Below are 19,770 nucleotides of genomic sequence, written 5' to 3' on the forward strand. Positions count from 1 at the left end.
GTATTTCCGGCGGAAGTCCGAAAAGAGTCCTCGAGCGACATCGCGCCAGAACGATCGAGGTAAGAGGACGTCGTGATCGAGGGACGCCCCGAGGTCGACGGAATTTATTTGAAATCGATAATCCATTTACTGTACGTCCGACGGAACAACGCAGAACCGTCGTCGCGTGCTCGAGAGATGTTGACCGAGAGGTCGCGAATCAATGGAAAAGCGAGAATCAAGACGAAGGTGGCGAACAGAATAAAATACATGACAAATTTCAAACGCTACTGGAAAATCTATAATTTTCAACTGGCCGAAAGAACGATGCGACAAGCTGTCCTGTTGCGCGTATAGTTGACACGTTGTCAGTTACATTTTAACGATTAGTCTAATAAACATATTCCGAAGCAACGGGAACTAGAAACGTTTGCAGTTTAATTTTTCTACGTTTAATAGTAGTGAGAATAGTAATAGCAATAATAATAACGGGTCTGTATTGTTCGCAGAGAAAAGTGAAAAGCACAAGGCAGCTTTAGAAGAACACGCAACATTTCCTCTGTGTAATCAAGCTTTGTAGTTCTTGTTATAATTGCACCGCACCATCTCCACCACAATTTGATAGGGTCTATTGATGAGGAGAGAGAAAGAAATAATGATGATGATTGAATTTCACGAGAACAGGATAGAAACGAGGAAGAAAGTATTGCTGTGTTGCAATTAGAAACGGTGTAAGATGTCTTTCGATCTACCTCAACTACAGATTTAACAAATACAACCTGTAATACTATATGTATTTTTTCTCATTTGAAGTGACGAGTATCTGAGGATGTTATTTGAGAAGAATTTTTCGAAATTTAATATGAAATTGGAGAGTGAAAAAAATGTGGGAACGATGAAATTGTGGAAAGGAAAATGAAGAGAAAATTAGAAACTGTAGCAAAGAGTTGTACTAAGAAAATAATCCGCGTCCATTAGTATTTAAATGAGTCCGCTGAGGAAGAAAACGAAGCTCGAAGCTTCTGCATTTTTCACTTTCTATCCCTCGTCCTTCTCTCGAGATAACTCGGAAAATAACGGAGAAAAACACACACAGGAATCGTCTTTGGAAAGATTCATAGAAACGCAGAGATAGAAATTAATGAATTCTCCCGCCAAATATCTCTTGCTTACATTTCCACCGTTTAATTAAGGATTTGCGTTCTTCTGAGTTATTCTTCTACATATTATTATTATCCATTGATGTCTTATTAGTCTTCTCAAACAGAGAATTTTCTTTGCCTTCTTGCTGAATCGTATAAGTAGCTATATCAGTGATGCGACCTGAAATGCTAATTAAACCGAAAACTCGCTCGACGAAAGATGGTGCATAATTGGTTTTATAAATTTCTGAGCTGCTAATTATAGCTGGTCCATCTCGGAGCATTTATAAGATTAGTTTGAAAATTAGAAGAGCCGGATCGTAGCAACTCCAGTCTATTTGCATTAACACGTCATCGCGGTGATTGACGTAGATTCGCATCAATTATGCTGTTCAGAACTTTGCACTTTGTGAATTTCGGGGATCTACCTTGTTCATCAGACCCTGCGCCCTCATCGTTGTCAAGGAACTGCGATGGTTTCTTCAACCGCCCGTGGAGGAATCTGGGTCATCGATTAATTAACATGACCAATTTCAGATGGTACACGACATGACACTTAATTAAATGAAAAGAATACAATTCTAGAACGTACGATTTTCACAAACGCCTCTTAATTTAATTACAATTAACAGGCGTGTTTATTATATGTTGACACTATTATTATTATTATTGAATAACGAGAAGCGTAAGCATCAGGTTCCTTCAGCATACGCAATGCAAAGAGACAATCGTCGGCAGCAAGAAGGCAAATTGGTCGGCCGTTGTCATCGTGGTTTTACGCGGTGTCCAATGTTTCCGTATATTTACAGCCCCTATTTGGACGCGGGCCGCGCGCAATTAAAGAATGATGAGGATAGAAGAAGCCACGGTTAAATCACTAATTTTATCCTGCGCGATAATCTCGGCCAGGCGCCGGGCGGCTGCGTTAAAGCCGTTACGGCAGCCATTAGAAGAACGCGAACGGACACCGGAATCGCTTGCTGCTTACGCTTTCGCGGGACAAAGGGATCCGTAAATTAAATTGAGCCCCCGTAATTCGAGACTTTTAATCGTTCCCCCGTGTAAAAACAACTCGCGGACCGTTATCACTTTGGATGGAATTATTAGTTTCACAGACCCCCACCTTCTCAGTGCTGTCTGCATCCTGGCGCGAATAAAACGAAAAGAAAAAAATGGCGGGACCTGAAAATAAAAGGAATACTCCCGGACCACACGCCACCGCGGCGGATTTTATTGCGACGCGAACGAACGAGGGAAAAAGAATTCAATTTCGATCGGTTGATTCGTACGAAGAACGAGTTTCCCTTTTCGCCGCTGTATAAGAGGAAGAGATTCGTTCCGCTGGATATACATAGAATAATGAAGGAGCGGCGAGTACGAGGGGGTCGAGGGGGCAGCGAGAGGGCACGGACTTATCGGGAAAGGCCGCTTCTAAATGGCTAATTTCATATAACGAAGCAATCTCTGCGTCCCGACGCTTGTTCCACGGCTCGTAACGACTCTCGTTAAAGAAACGCAGACACAAGGACCGGAGAGAAAGAGAAAGAAACGGTAATACCCGTTACCCACTGCAGCTAGAACGTTACATGTTAATAACCCTGATTAATTGAATGTCCCGTCCTATTAATCGACACCTTTAATATTCATTCCCGCTATAACCGGCGGAACTGTATCGGGGATCGTGAGAGCGCCGGTGCGGTGTCGCAATAAAGGTCACGAAGGTCACAAAAAAATAGTAGAACTAGACGATCTAAGAAACAGCACGGACCCGATGGTTTTCGTTAGATCAAGACTTCACTGTAGTTTACATAGCCGCATAAATAAGTTTGTTAAATAACTCCTCATGAATCCATCTTTACATTCTCAAAATGATCGTAAATTAAAAATATTAGAAGTCGTCATTTTGAAGGACCTGTTGATAAATTCGCTATACGAACTCTCAGATGTCCAGTCACGTCCGCGACAGAAAAGTTCATTGATCAATGGACGGGATCTTTCTAGGATTGTTTTCACCTTTTTTGTTTTAGAAATAGAATTCGGAATCTGACACGATTACAGAACGTCGATCTCGTCGATACGTACTATTGGCTGTTACCGGTGTATGTTATTGTCGAATAATGACGTTGGCGGGTGAGGCGAGTGAAGTGAATTCTTGTCGATGAAAACGGCGTCGGTGATATAAATGTAATCCGAGCCTCAGAACAGTACCTAGTGTCGTAAAAGTTTAATGTCACTCTCTCAGCTTAGCGTGGCCATGTCAAACCTTCACTACTTGTTTAATTAACTTCTCACATACGCTTCATTTCGCTGAAAGATTTTTTCCATTTACTAGGTCGACGTAAAAAAATCTAGAAATACCATCTTAAAGCGAAAAAGCTGCAGAAGCAGGTTTCGTTTAATACTTTTTGAGTGATTATTACAAATTATAAAATATTTCAAATTAAATGTCAGCAGAGTCTATGAAATTCTAAACAGGTGGAAGATTGAAAGAATTTAATCCTTTGCACTCGGGGAGCTATTTTAACTCGAAAATTAAACATTTCTACCGTCCCAGAATATTTTTATTCTCTATGATTTTTTAAATTTGGTGGATATGAAATTGATATAATACCTCATACAATACTTAAACGTTTAGTAATCGTCACACAGAATCTCCACTCGAGTGCTAAGTTACTTGAGACTACAATTATTTTATTTAGCCAACCAGATTGATAAAAAAAAATAAGCACGGTGATTCGTTCACGTTAGAATGGTCCGTATCGGTCGCAAACAGTGAAATCAGTGTTTGTAAAGTTAACATCGTTTAAAAGTCACGCTCTCGTTTACGCTTATACTCGGCCGAAAAGAATCTCCCGCTTTATCGTCGACTACTGTGCGAAACGACGATTGCACTGTCGCATGCAAGAATGGCTATTGCGCCAAAACTGAGTTCCGGCGAAAGTGCCTCCGAGCATTACGAAGTTAAATTATTTTCGTGTGTAATGAAGTTGTTCCGAAATTGTCCACGCCATTTAAGGTTTCCTTTTCGAAGTTTCACTGTTAAATACAATGGTTCTCGTGTATTTCAGTAATTCAGTCTATTGAGACTGCGAATTTTATACGTTTATGTGCAAAAATACTAAACAATTTTCATCATTTTCAGTTCTTCGCAAAGACTTACATATTTAATATGTTAACCTCGAGGTCCGAGGATACCGAAGTTACGAGAAACCTTAGGTAAACTTAATTAAATTTTTTATCGCTAGGTTTTTAATCGTATGTACTAGTTTAGAGAAACTTCGAAACGAAGATCTATTTTTCTCACTGCTCTTGAAACGACCGAGGAGGGTAAAGAATCAACAAAACGCGATATGTATGTATATCTGTGTAAGCGGCGCGGCGTCCATGGCGTTCCGGGAGAGTATCGAATATCAAAACACTACTAAAGCTTTTACGCGTCCCACCACTATCTCCGTCTGCGTACCGAGAACCGACAACGGCAACGCAAAAAAATCTCATCGTATTAATCATCCAGATCCCTATACATATGCTGTTTTCGAACTAAATATTATAGAACGTTTCATTTAATCTAACCACGATTAAGAATGAATGTTTCAATCATATCGCTTGTATCAATTAACATCGGCTGGGAATTATTCATACATATATTATATAAACACGGAAAACAGAGAGAGCTACAATCCTAAAACGATACAGTCGATATGCGCAAAACCGGTCTACATTTCAGAGATATTTCAAATGTTTATAAATATTCTTGAATGCTTATTGTACAGTGTGCATCGTATAATTGGCATCCTTCGTTCATTTGTGTCATTATGAAAACTGACAAATAAAATTAATCATTGAAACATACGACGACATGTTTCTTGCAACATAATCCAACACGTTAAGCCTTTTATTGTCGAAAAACATTGATATTTGTCCAGACAACACTAAGGGGGTTAAATTAATCTTATATGCAAATAAACTTTCTAGGACTGTTACAAACGCCATATTGGATACCACCGAGATCTCTACGAGGATTCACGGTACCGGTTTGTTGGATTTCTGATCGATACGTCGACCAATTTATCAAAGAAATAATCATCAAGCACTGTAGTATTGTTCTGCACTCACTCGATTATAGTTGTACGTCTTTTTCTTCTAAATTTCTAGCGAATTTCTGGAGAGCCACAGCATCTTAACACTATATGCGACTGTACACTGTGCACTTCCCCAGCATAACAGTTCAGCAATGGCGAGCGGAGTGACAATAATTGAGAGGAGTCAAGAGATGTTGATTCTTAATGTGCATTTGTTCATTCAACAATGCAGTCTCTTGAAATTTCTAACAATACGAACACATTCAACTGACCGCGCTCAGCGCGCGAATTCGACCATACAAGCGCGCGCATGCGCAGAAATATCATTCCCGTTCAGTGAAGGTATTAGGTTAAGTTAGGATAGATTAGTTATCTTTCAAACGCGTTTCTTAAATGGAAGTATGTAGTTGTTTTATAAATATGTATTTCATATATGTTGTTATACACTGTTCCTATGCTCTTCCACCTTTATCGTTCAAGCTAAACTCTGCTATGTACATTCGTCATTTTAATATAATACAAAGAGAATGTCAATAAGCACAAAATACGATTAAATCTTAACGCTCGGATCTGACAGACTCTAATTATTAGTAATAGACTTCAGATCTTTATGCTCTTATAGCAAAATCGAGTAGATGAAATTCAAAATTGTTGGAAAATTAAAAAATTGAATTTGTCCGTATATGATTTCTCCTTCGTGAAAATCATTAAAGGAGGAAATAACATTCAATTTGGTTTCTATTTCTTGCAATCGATGCAGACAATTTCTGTTTTGCATGTCTACTTATTACTGTACTAATTATTATCTGTGCTTATAGTAGTTTCCGCCTTCGTCGTCAATGAAGTAACTGCGGTTTAATCGTCGATTCGTCTACTAATTGGGGATGATATGATATGTACTATATAGACTCCGGATCTTTATGCAAAATAAAAATGTCTTACCTGAATTGCAACAACTGAAGTGAAATATAAATTTATTTTCTTACCGGTTATGTTTAGTAGGTTGAAAATAACATAATAGTACGCTTAAATTGTCCTAATATTTTTGCTATTTTGAATTACACTTACTCGGTTTTGTCATAAATGCATAAAATCCGCAGTCTAGTACTATACATATAGAAATAGATAAACAGAATAAGAGAATTTGCGTGCAATTTCGGATTTATCGGAGCAGAACCTAATCGATTACTGTACAATCCGATAATAAATTAAAAAATCGTGACCTTTACTTTTTCCTTCGCGATTGCGACCAATAACAATTGAAAAAAAATTATTTACACATTCTAAAACAAGCTCAAGCTGTTGGGTCCAATTTTGAAAAAGTTATTCATTTTTATTATTACAAAGTATTCGTACACCTACTATACATAGTTAGTCCCTTTAGATCACCATGAAAGTTATAATTCGAATAGCGAGCCAGAATATTACGTATCGAAACATTAATTTAGTATTCGGTATGCTAATTTTCGGTTCCGTCGGCAAGGTACGCCGATGTCAAAACACTCTGTACCCTATCCAAGGAGAAAGTAGCCCGGCAATGCTTTTATCCTGGCGTATTCCTCCCTGATGCTGATGGTACATTCCGCATTCTGGCTTATGTCCTGGCGCACGATGCGCATCCACTTCGTCCTCGTTACATTCCGTGGGTTATATATCCTTACGATCCTCGAGAATAGTACGGATACTTCCTTGGCCCGCGAATGAAGCCCTACGGGCCGTGCTTATCCCGGGATTCTCGCAAGGAACATTGAGTTTTTTTTTCCCCTCGCTGATATTGCCACGTTGACTTTCGACTTCGAGTATTAGACTGACATCAGGGAAATGAAAATTTTCTAAATGAGAATGGAAAGTTTCGCTTAGAGTACTCTCCTGAAAGCTCCCGTGATTTTTCCCTGTACGTGCTTCCTACCCCTAAATTAATTAAATATCTTCGAAACACTCGTTGTTCAACTGTGGATTATTTATTTCATAAAGACTACGACGTGAATATCGTATATATCTGAACGAAGAGCCACGACGATACTAAATCAGCATGTAAAGAGAGCAAGATGTATTTTAAATATTGAATTGTTCAGAAACATTCTTTGATGTCCCAATGAACACAGAAAAATTCCGCCGAAGAGGAACGACGAGGAGTGTGACAGAATTTCGCAGGCGCGGTATACTTGTGCGTGGCAAAGGGGTAAGAATTGGGATGCATAGTATGCCTCCAAGGGTGGTTAGCGACGAAACCTTTGAAGAACACTTATTGTCTGAGTTTCTCAATAGACTGCAGCCTTGCGGGCCAAGTATCTGGCATTCCGTGTCTAGGCAGAGCATCTCGGAGAGCTGCGATTTGTTTATACATCTTCAGCGAGCTGAACTTGCAGTTCTTGGGATCTTTATCTTGACTTTTGAACATGATACTTTGATGTTACAGCGCAATTTGTGTCGAAGGACTGTTTACACTGAAACTCAATGATATACGCTTTTTATACGTTTGATTAGACGCTCGTTTTCAGAGATAGCAGTTGCAAATACTATAGGTACCCGTTTCGAAGTTTAATTTTCTGGGAACATAGCCGTATAATACTAGCCTCGGATGAGTACGTGTTCCCGCGGCAGCAGGCACACAACGTTCTTAAAAAATATATAGGCGGACGGTATTTTACGCTTATCGTGTTAGGGAGTCGCATTAATAAGTTATGTAAAATACGGATTAGATCGTACGCGTCTGGAGACTGGATACGCTGCATTATCTTTGAAACACGATGAAACCTGCACGGGGGCTATTATAACGCCGCTCTAAACGTAACCGCTCGCGCAACTGTGCAAAATGCCAGCTGAAGCGATGTGCCCGCTGCATTCTTACATAACGTACGCCCTTTTTATGCAGATTCGAGCGTAAATTAAAAGGCGTAACAGGACTCACGGTACAACAATTATATACGTGATGCATTCGCCGCGAGACCACATCCACTTATCAATTTGCGACGAGAACTTTTGCACCTCGGTACGAGAACCTCCGAAACATTCGCGCGAACGCGATTGTTTTGTTGCAATTAATCACACGCGTTATATTTTCTTGGGTAACAAGGGACATTGTACAGGATACAGTTTGTTGAACAATATTTAACATTCGTGCTAAGGGAATGAAAATAGACCTCGAAGTTGGAGGTGGAAATACAATTTTTGCTATGACAAAAACAGAGAATTCTAGAAACACGTATCCCCTATTTTGGTCCATAGATCACGTACACAAAGTTACATAAATATAGATAGACAATTAATAAGAAATATTTTATAATTTTTCGGAAATATTTTTATACGACTACATTCCTCGATCGAAGACACACATTTTTAAAAAATCATTGTTCTAGATTCTCTAGTTCCCGAGATATTAGCAAACATAGTGGTCTAATTTACATATTTCTTGTTTCGAGATATTTAAAGGAAAAGGATGTTAACACATTCACGATATTAACACGTTCATTTTTGACAATATCGTACAAATTACATTGAATTAATTTTTTAAATTTCAACTTAGATTACTTCCATAATTATGGGCGCATACAATGTCCTATAAACTGTTTAATGTTCCTTGCAAGAATTTTTTTCACGCGTCAACAATAGAAATTGAGTATATTCGCGGACATTTCGTCGATCGTTCTTTGAAACAGCGGTAGAGCGGTGATGATTCGAAGTCGACCCGAATTCGATATTTATATGAATAACGAGATGCATCGAAACCCTCGAAACAAATGGCCGGTGAAGAAAATTGTTTCCTTTCAGCGGAACTATGGGTTCTCTTCGCATCGCGCTTCGCCGGGGATATTTATTTAACCGTGACTGGGCAAAGCGGGTTTCGGTTGTCGTTCCATAAAATTGCCGTTGAATAATTCACCGGTGATCCATAATCAGGTAAACCCGGTTTATAAATTTTTAATATGATATTCATGGATTTGCACGCGCGCTCCTCGGGTGTTCACGGCCTCGACGAGCATCCGTGTTCTTAGGTGGGTAACAGCGGTTCCCCGAGAACTTGATTTACCAAATTTGCCTCGATAAATCTGCGAGACCCCGTGTAAACGTTTTATCAGCTAATAACGTTGCCGCTCATAAATTTCCCGATGCTCCCCCACGTCGATGGCGAACGCGGACCGCTCGCGAGCAACGGCTCAGAAACAGGCAATTTATAGAGATTAGTTTCAGCTCTTGGAACGTACGCGATACAACGCCGAAACCCCCCAAGAAGGGGAAACAATGACGAAACTTTCGTAACCGGGCCAGGAACGGAAGAAAGAGATTCGCGGATACTGTTAGGCCACCGTCCAACTTTTCGTCAGGTGTTGTTCCGGCCAGAAAGCCAACAGCAGCAGGCACACTCCTGCACGATATCACTCCGATGACGTAGAATCTGCTACCCCCACTATCGCGCTGGCCGGCCAGGTGGGGGGTGCCGATTTACGTCATCGACTCTCGGAGCACAAGTTGCCCAGGCCTGAATTAACGCACGTAATATAATGTCTGCATAGTTTTGTATTTACTGCAGTAATTTTTGTTATAAATGAATGGAATTCGTAGTCTAATCATGATACTTTTGTTCAGTAATTTTATGTACCCTTTGAAAAATTAAGGATTTTGTGGAAGAGTATACGAGGGGAACGAAAGGCCTGAAAACAGACTGTCAGACGGAAATGTCGGTAAACACACGATAAGAACGTCCCTCAGGATCCCCGTTATCCGATTCGACGTTACTGCTCTCGGTTTGTATGGGAGCAAGACATTGGGAAACGCAAAAATGTTACCCATACGCGGAAGAGCGGCCCGCGCGTATCAGAATTTTGCGTAGCCCCGGTGAATATTTTACTATCACTTATGTCGCCGTGAGTTTTACGCGGCCGAACCTGGTTACCATTTTCAGAAGTTCCTTAATTTTTTAGGGAAACTTGCTCGACACTGCTCGGCCGGGCTGTCGGCCATTTGCAAAAATAATGCGGTGGACTTGTTTCGCGGTTCCCCGAGGAAAGCGCGACCTTATGTTTGCGGGATTTGTTATAATTTTAATTGTTGTGACAGTCAGTCGACATTTAAGTTTATAAACACAACATTGTTTTAATTGAAATCAAGGCGAGTCTTGAACGATTTAAACGAATTGCTAAGTTACGGGATAAACTAAAAATTCCTCGCTCGACAACATAATTCAGAAACGAGCGAATCGTTGGTCTCCAGCGATCGAAACAAAATTCAATTTTTTTTCCAGTCTTTGAAACAGCGCGGAGCCAGTGGCTCGGAAAATAAATTGTCAATCAAAATCTGTCTAGCTCAGGCGGGACAGAATTCCACATAAACCACCGGTATCGAATTAAATAGCCCGATTAATCGTTTCGGCCGATTGTCCCCAATTTCAAAAGGACGCCGTCCCGCACGCGAACTTCATGCTAACAAGTCAAAATATTTTGGTCGCTTCAGCGAGCTAGAATGAATTTCGATTTGTCGCGTGTCTCGTCCTGCGGAAGCGGTGACGTAAAAGAACATACACGTGTTACGGATATCTCTCTACGAGATTGATGGATCCGCACCCACGCGATTTTCAAATGTTGACGCAGCGTCGATTTTAGGGCGGCCGCAATCGATTTTCCCAACCTTATTAAGTCGTAGGAAGCTTTCGAACTTCATGACCCATTTTCTTCTGAAATATGGAAAGCAATTTTCTATCGAATTTCGTCGCGCAAGGTTAAATTGATTGAACGCGTCCTTTTAAAAAATTGTTAAATAAACTTGCGAGAGATTTCTCTTACGTATGAATCCCCTAAGTTCCTTCGTTCAGTATCTTCAGCAACTTGTTAGAAAAGATCACGAAAAGTTCCACTGATTTCGCTGTTCCAGATCCCGAGAGTATGATTTCTCAGAGGTGCCAGTTTTTCGAGGAACTGTGATAGATTTTTTTCCTCGCTGAATAATCGAATTAAATGGAATTTAAAAATTTACGAAGAACCAAGAAAGAGAATGTCGCGAGGGAAAAGTAAATTGAGAACTGTGATCCAAGAGCAAAGTAAAAGATAATTCTTCTTAAGGAGACTGTAATTCGTCGAATTCATTTATTAAACTAAAATAGATAAGTATAAATTTCCAATTAAATTCCATCCAAGTCTGAAGACTTCACTGTAAACACGATAAACGTTAAAAATTGCGTGGTGCTAATTAAAAATCAACTTCCTGCTTCGCTTTAGTTGTGTAAATTACTTAAACCTGTTTTTCGATTGTTCGCGGAAACAATTTTTCGGGGAAGAACGAAGGTATCAAATGGTACCGGGTCCTCCGGGAGTATTATAATCGCCGGGCGATATAGGATTTCATATACTTCGATCCTCCTCCTGATTCACTTTCCTGCGAGCAATATCGCGCCATTCGTTTGAAGTTATAGGTTATGTATTTTGACGGAACACTCACTCGGGTTGGTATTAAACCCCCTAGAGAACATACCTATCGAGATTTCCTGCTCACGTTCCTGTGACCATTACGTTTCGAGGTTTATCCACGGTCGTTCGCCAATCTCTTGGACTGAACCAGACTCGTGAAGCAAGTTCCAGTAGTTGTTTAAGGGCGGGAACGGTGCTGAATCGTTTAACCGAGTATTTTCGCCTTTTTCAAAGTTCGTATTGAACGCGCGAACTCGCTTCGGATTCGTTTGCTTCTAATGGAATTGTTACATTCGTCGAATACTGTCCGCCAGCGAGAGAAAAAGACGATCCTGGCAGCTGGACAAAATCAACGGGTTATCAAGTGATTTCGCTTAATGTTACTAAACTCTTCACCCTTGACTGCCAATCCGATATTCATTATTCGTATTTGTTCTTTATTGATATCCATATCCATCAATAAAAAACAGTGATTGTATTCTTGGTTAAATAAAATACGATTTATTTTTGAAAGTTTTTCGTTCAGCACCGTTCCGATAATTGCATGAACACAATTATACAATTGGGAATTAAGTTAGAAAATGTTTTCTGTACTCACGTCGTACTTCTCCTGAATATGAGGCCCAGCTTGAGCGATGTAGAGCGTGCTGGCAGTGTCGAACACCAATTCCAGAGGTATTCTGGTGACTCTCTGCGTGGCCATTTTGTGGCAATTCATGAATAAAGTGATGTCGGTCACCGAGACCCTGATGACGATCTTGGACCACTCCTTCGTCAATTTTGGCACTGTGAATTTGGCTAGTTCTTCCGAGTGAGAGTGTTGATCGGAGCTAGTGTACACTAAGGAGACGTTCTGGTTGGTCCCTGGTCCATCCTGCGAAAAATCAATATGAATAAATATACAATAAAAACCTGAGACAAATGACAATGATCCATCCCCGTCAGTCCTAGCGTTAAATATCGAACATCCTATGATTTATCCCGAGTACGAAGCTCGGTTTCCAATCTGCACGGGAAAATCGCCGGCCGTCGCGTCGGCAAATTTTTCATCGAATAATCAGCAATCGTGCGCCGCTCCCGAAATTATCCCGGGATCTCTCGCCTTCGGGCTTCGCTGTCTCCCTCGGTCTCGCACGGACGAAAATAAAATATCCAGGGATTCGAAAGCCGAGCTGTTTTCCCGCGGTCGCGCGCGGCTCCGACGCTATCGATTCTCGTGGGGATCGTGTCCTCTCGAAACGTCGAAAGCGGCGGAGCCTGCTTCTCCTGCAGAACACGTAGACGCCGTATTACCTGTGGAAACGGTGCCGCGAGAAACGTGAAAGATCTCAAAGAAATTTGAAGACTCGAGGAGCTGCAACAACGGCCTCGGAGGGATTGGGAAACATGAGGAAATGCCTCCCCCGCCCCTCGCTAAAGCCGCACGTCGACTTAAAACTCTATCGCACCAGAGCGGAGCCGCGCCGCGTCGGTGCCTATTCCTTATAAATCGACCGATTGTACTTGGAAATTTTTGTCGACTTTCTGATTGGCTTTATATTCAGATCCTTGTCGTTCATTTTTTCTCCCTCCAGAGAGTTACCCGCCGCGGTTTTATGCGGCACCTTCAACCCTCCTTCACAGGGATGAAGCACCGTATGCCACGAAACCGATACGCGAGAGGAAACCTCCCGTTTCCTCAAACGTTTTGTCGAATCCGAAACGGATTATTCTACGACTCGCTTCTTACTTTTACGGACTCTTCTTAATTACACGATTTTAAGTAAAACATTCAATTAAATAAATCGTGCTTCATAAAAATAACCGTTTGTAATTATTTGTTCATTTGAAAGATACGTACCGATATTCGGAGGCCTAATTGCACCACAGTCTCAAAAGGGTTAAGAACCGCGAAGAGATAGCTGGTCTGCAAAGTCTCTGGTTTGAAAGTTGCCACCAGAGTAAACTCGGCTGGCAATTTGTCCGGAAGATATAATCGATAAGGTTGCTTAATTTCAGAGCCAAGTCGGAAACCAAAAGCCGGAAATCCGTCGAGACCATTGTCGATGTAGAAATTATTATCGTCTGTCGATGCCAGTGCCGCCTGGAGTAAATCATAAACCTGGTCTGAAACACAGAGGTGCGAGGAAACGTGGTTAGAATGCTTTTTATTATACTTCCTTCGAATGACACATTACAATCGATTCACCGTGTCCATTGCTAGACATGGTTTTACACAATGTACACAGATATTGCATAAATGCACTGATCGATTTCATCCATTTTCATTCTTTTAAATTCTATGAATGGCATTTTCAACTTTTTAAAAATTATTAAACAAGAAAATATATTTTTTGATGTTCTGCTAATTCTTAATTAATTCGCTACAAAATAAAGTAATTAATGGAAGCCGACCGATCAGAGATTACCAAAAAGTTTTGAATTCTAGTTAAAGTGCAATCCCGATGAACTAACTTTCATAGAAGCTGACTACGCTTCTCGTTTTTCCTTACTTCTATTTGCCGAGCCATTCCACAAAATTACAGACCCTCGTAAGTAAAAGAAGGCTGGAAGTTTAGCTTTAAGCTTTAAAGTGTATAAAACTCTTTCCATTAAGACGATTTTAGATCAACATCGCAAAAGTAGACAAGTTGTACAAAAAAAAGAAGAAAAAAAGAACGAGACTGTTCGAAATTTAATTAGAAATTTTTCCCTAAAGCGCTCCTACGGACGCGCGTAGATAGCCTTCTGCAAATTATATTGCACTTCGAGGCGCTTTATAACCCGATGAATAGTCTTTGTGAATTCTTGAGTAACGTCTCAGGGAGTGCAACATTCAAATTCCTGGCCGTTCGAAAAGAAAATGTTTATTAGTCCGTCCCCTGGAAATTAATGGAATTATACGATAACGGTCAACATTCCCAGCGACTTAATTCGCAACAGGCAACAGCAGCGGAATTGTGAGAAATCGAGGAGAAAATGAATATTTCCGTTTCAGAGGTGAATTGTTAAGACGGGCTATAATAAAATAATCCCAGGAACGTAACAGAATAATGTTGCTCGCTAACGATTGAACTTTTGTTTAATTCTCGATTAATATTAAACATTATGTTTATCAATTTGCATCTCAGGAACTTATTTCGATAAAAAATTAATTCAATGAATAAAAAATTAATTCGATGAATTAATTTCTCCAAGCTCACGGATAGTTTGCTTAAAATAATATTTTGTGAAAGTGAAGAATGTAGCAATTAATATTAAACGTAACGCTTATCAATTTGTATCTCGGAAACTATTTGTCGAAATGAATTTATTTTTCTTTTAATTTTGACATTTACGAAACAACCCATGAAAATTTGAATTCGCACGAGAAGCTATTTCTGATTATAACTGAAAAAATGTTATAGAAACTCGAAATGTGAACTGGCGTATATCTGAAAGCATAAAAAATTGGTTGGAACAGAAGAGTACATTTACGGAACGTAGCATAGCATAGCATAACATTGCATAGAGTTTCGAAATTAAAAGAGAAACGTGTCCGCTTCTGTCCAGGATTTCGAGCGAATTCGCCATACCGCACCGGGCGACAGCCGGAGAATGAGCGAGAAGCTATTTAGCATTCGTAGCTACGTTGAAAGTATTAAAATTACTTTCTTGGCGAGTGTAATCTAGCAGGTTGGAACCGGGGGGAACTGCCACGATCGTTTCGCCGTATCAAGTTATGAATTACGGGGCGCTTGTATCCCTCTGTTTTATGCAAATTGTTTAAATTCAGTTCGGGAACGGTCCCGCGCGATATATCAGCCGGCCAACTATCAAGCCGCGTGGTAAACCGTGAATATTATTTTAACGCGATCATCTGCGAATTGCTCGCGCGTGTACCAGTCCGACGAGAACTATAGTTAATTAAGGACACCGTCGAAAACAGAGTGCGCCGCTCGCGCGGTACATTGGCCGCACGGGGGCCAGGCCGCGGGTAAAAATGCGAAGGAGAGAAAAGTAATTCAAACTCGAAGCGAGAACTTTAATTATTTCGGTGCGTGGAGACCCTAAAGAGCTCACTGAGATTAACGAATGAAATCTTGATAAAACCGGCGCGACGGTTGACACGATTCCAGTCGCTAAAATTCGTATCCACCTCTTTCGACAGCTTTTTCGGAAATGGCTATCCGATGCAGAACAATCCTTCCTTAACCTTCTCTCTGTGTATGGTATGCAAATGCAACCCAGGCTGACAAAAACGGAAATAAATAGTTGACGAATGGAAAATTTCCAGAAATTTTCTAGGGAAGCTATCTCTGTGATATGTTTCAAATTTTTTAAGTAATATATGATATAATGTATAATATATTTGGTCGTTCGTCAAAAGATCATAGAACAAAATGTCATCAAACTTATTCTAAATGGTAAAATATTGGCTTTCATTTTACCAGGAGAAAACGAAATGACATTCCGAACGACAAATAAAAATGTTTCAAACAAAAAATTCCATACAAAAATGTATGGCGTCCAATTACTATTTACCTCCTTATACACGGTCAACATTAGCATAGCAGTACACAGAGAGAAGGTGAAAGAAGTTCTGTAGAGAGTGTTTCACGAATTAAAAAATTTCATAAAAGCTCATTCAATTTCGAAACATATTTTCGTGGGAATTTTTGAACATTTTTAACCATAAATCGAAGCTCAAAGTTAAGTTTGGAGGAAAATTCGAAATTACTTTGACAAATTGATAAAGCCCTTCCGATGCGACATCTACAAGTGAAACGATTTGCTTTTAAGATATTACTCGAAATCGATTTCGGAAGGTATTTCCGTAGAAATTTTTGAACTTTTGGAGGCACATAGAAATGCTGGAAGATCACACTTTATGACAGTTCCATTTCGGTTCAAAGGAGAATCGCAAATCTTGTAAATTAGATTGGATGGAAATAGAAAAGCTCGGAGAAAAGTAACTGGATTTTAGAAGGTTACTTGGGATCGATATTAGATAATCTTGGAAATATTAATGGTGTTAGTATCTAATAAACAAGTAAGTTATTAATCGAAATACTCAATGTGTGTGCCCAAAATGTAAACTTTTCGTAACGTATAGAAACGTATTCGCAAATTTTACGATGCATTGCCCAAGTAAATAATATAAGACTGTACTTGAACGAAAAAGACGACAAACGAGCAACATGCTGACAAAAGGGGATCGAGCTCTGATGACCATCTTCACATAATAATATGCTGTCAGGGGCAACATTTTGATCGGTCCCCTTCTGTCAACATGTTCCTCGATGTCTTCTTCTTCGTCCAGGTACAGTCTTATAATATTTATGTATTATACTTTAGCAATGCATCGTAAAATCGGCGAATGCGTTTCTGTACGTTACAAAACGTTTACAGTTTGGGCATTGAGTATTTCGATTAACAACTTGCTTGTTAATTAGATATAGTAATAGATCATTATAATTATATGTTAAGTGTCGAAATTCGTGAAATGCATCGTATTTGTAAAGTAAATAAGTAAACTGGACGTACGACAGGGATGCCGAAGTAATCCGAAAATTTCCGAATCAAGCCGACATGGTTCGTGCTCGAGTAATAAGATCGTTGACCACTTAATAGTTCTCATAATGAACTCTATTCTATTCGTTAAAATATGTTTACATTTTGGGCATTGAATATTTCGACAAAAAACTGCTTGTTCATTAGATACATACAGAAATTCGTGGGATTGCATTATATTTGTACGGAAAGTAGTCTCTGTATGTATGTATATTCATGCAATTCTGAGCACGGACGTAAACGGAAGCACAGCTCACGTGTTATATTACATTCATTTTTCAGAATCAAATCATACCAATTTTTTTAAAATTCTGCGGGGTGCTCAAGGTACCCCATTTTTATCGAGATTCTCTTTTTTAGAATTACTTTACAGAGCACGGTCCGTTGTACAGATGAGTTTATTTTCTTTACAACTACAATGCATCTGCACGAATTTCTGCATTTTAACGATTTATTCGTATAATTGAGGTTCCGGTGTAACGTCACGTTCAATACAGTTGGCACTATCGAGGAAAAATTAATCAGTATTATCATGAGGTCCTATACGAGGATAAGAGGAACATTAGTACCACATTCTATTGATTTTATACATTTACTTTGGTTTCACATAAGCTTACATACATGGTCACGGGTGATTATGATCATATTTCTTTAATATATCACGACCCCATTTCGCACACCATGCATCTCGCAGATTCGAGACTCTATATACCGCGGTGAACCGCGGCAGAAAGCTCCCTTCGATAATCGATATTTATTGTCGAAATATGAGTCGGTGCAGTAAATCGCATTAAAAACTGTATGCCTAGCGTCGTGTCGATGGACCATCGAGCCCAATGTTTCTGCGCACATAGATCTATGTTTTTACGCAATTACACCTAATGAAATATACAGGGTGTCCCAGACCACCCGTACCACCCATTTATAATCTAGAAAATAGGTTATTTTCAAACATTCAAAGTGTTTCTTTTATAAATCAGATGCGCTTTATCAACTGGTGATATTTTGAACTTCCGGTTTCGGCCGAAAATAGATAATTGAGGCCGGAAGTTACATTTTTCAAGTGGAACATGGTATTTTTTTATTACGGATTCGGATTCTATGCGAAAAAAACAAGAAACTTTTGTCTGAAACATTTTTTCAAGAAGTGTCATTTTATGTCCTTTATGTAACCTTCAAAATGAGTCTTTGCGAAATAATGTTTTCATTATCTGTGTCATATAGCCCAATTTTTTTATTCAAACAATGAACTTTAATCAATAAAATATTTTCCACTTTGTTCGATGAACTTTTGCCATCTTTCTGGCATCTTTCTGGGTTATGCCAAGACTAATTTTGAAGGACATAAAATGACATTTTTTGAAAAAATGTTTCAGACAAAAATTTCTTGTTTTTTCGCATAGAATCCGAATCCGTAATAAAAAATACCATGTTCCATTTGAAAAGTGTAACTTCCGGCCTCAATCACCTATTTCCGGCCGAAACCGGAAGTTAAAAATATCACCAGTTGATAAAGCGCATCTGATTTATAAAAGAAACACTTTGAATGTTTGAAAATAGCCTATTTTCTAGATTATAAATGGGTGGTACGGGTGGTCTGGGATACCCTGTATGTACATATTTTTTCATACAGTCATTCGAGATCGAATATTTTTACAGTCGCATGCTGTTAATCGAAAGATAGCCATGTTAAAAAATTTCTCCACAGAATTTGTAATGAAAAAGTTCCATTAATCGTCTCTAAAAGTATTAACAAAGTTCTGAACTTCAATAGTGTTTCGCAAATGTACGAGAACATTTATTATCGCGCCAATGCGTCTTTAATGCACGTACATACAACAGTGTTTTCCATTTTCATATGCATGTAAATAGTTCCCAACTCTTCATTAGATTGAATACCTTTGGCCAGAGGTAGTATTTACATGCAAATACAAATGCTACGGGTTCAAGTGATATTAGAACCAGTATTGCGAGATATCAAGACTTCTGGACTGTGTGAGACGATGTACGTACTGCAGAAACACAAAATGGCCTTCTTTACATAATCACTTTGGGAACGAAAAAGCATTTGATTAATGCAGTTTCTGTGGAGAAGCTAATTTTTCTGGCAATTCAGTTCTATGGTAATTCGAAGTAATTAATGAACTGACGATTTTACGTATTTATGGTAAATATGTGTAATGAAAACAATGGAAGAATTTATTTCATTTGAATACCTACCTCCTTCTTTGTTTTTTAACGTCGAGTGAATACTCAACATATAGATTGTAAATAGCTTAACGGTTGTATAAGAAAACAGGTTCAATTTGATGAGCAGAATATAAAAAAGATTACATAGAATAAAAATGATCTGGGTTGTGAAAGAAATGTCTTGATTTTGGAATTAAAATTGCTTCGAGTGCAAAGGGTTAAAAGTTTTAAGAGTAACAAACCTTAAGAAAGAAGACTTTAATGCTTGACATATTTGATGAACGAATGTGCATTGCCGGAGATTTCAATGGCTGCATAAGGGATAATCGAAGACACCCTTTCTTGACTTATGTTCTCCTAACCTGGTTTGATAATTTCTTCTCACTGAAGTCAATTTTCAATTCCAATGAATATCAAAAGGAAACTTTTCTTATCGTTGGATTG

The 19,770-nt window shown here is 39.2% G+C and overlaps 1 protein-coding gene across 4 annotated transcripts in view; it reads right to left on the reverse strand.

The window, feature by feature from the left end:
- Mp (collagen XV/XVIII-type protein multiplexin) overlaps positions 1 to 19,770 on the reverse strand; it is a 295,739-nt gene that overhangs the window by 223,020 nt on the left and 52,949 nt on the right. For all 4 annotated transcript variants that reach the window (XM_076435605.1, XM_076435604.1, XM_076435603.1 and 1 more), the window contains exons 3-4: positions 13,445 to 13,710; positions 12,203 to 12,478 (exon numbers count right to left, since the gene is read on the reverse strand). In XM_076435605.1, the coding sequence (XP_076291720.1) occupies positions 12,203 to 12,478; positions 13,445 to 13,710 (542 nt within the window). The remainder of the gene's footprint in view (positions 1 to 12,202; positions 12,479 to 13,444; positions 13,711 to 19,770) is intronic.

Source organism: Lasioglossum baleicum, chromosome 12 (assembly GCF_051020765.1).
Source record: "Lasioglossum baleicum chromosome 12, iyLasBale1, whole genome shotgun sequence".
NCBI lineage: Eukaryota > Metazoa > Arthropoda > Insecta > Hymenoptera > Halictidae > Lasioglossum > Lasioglossum baleicum.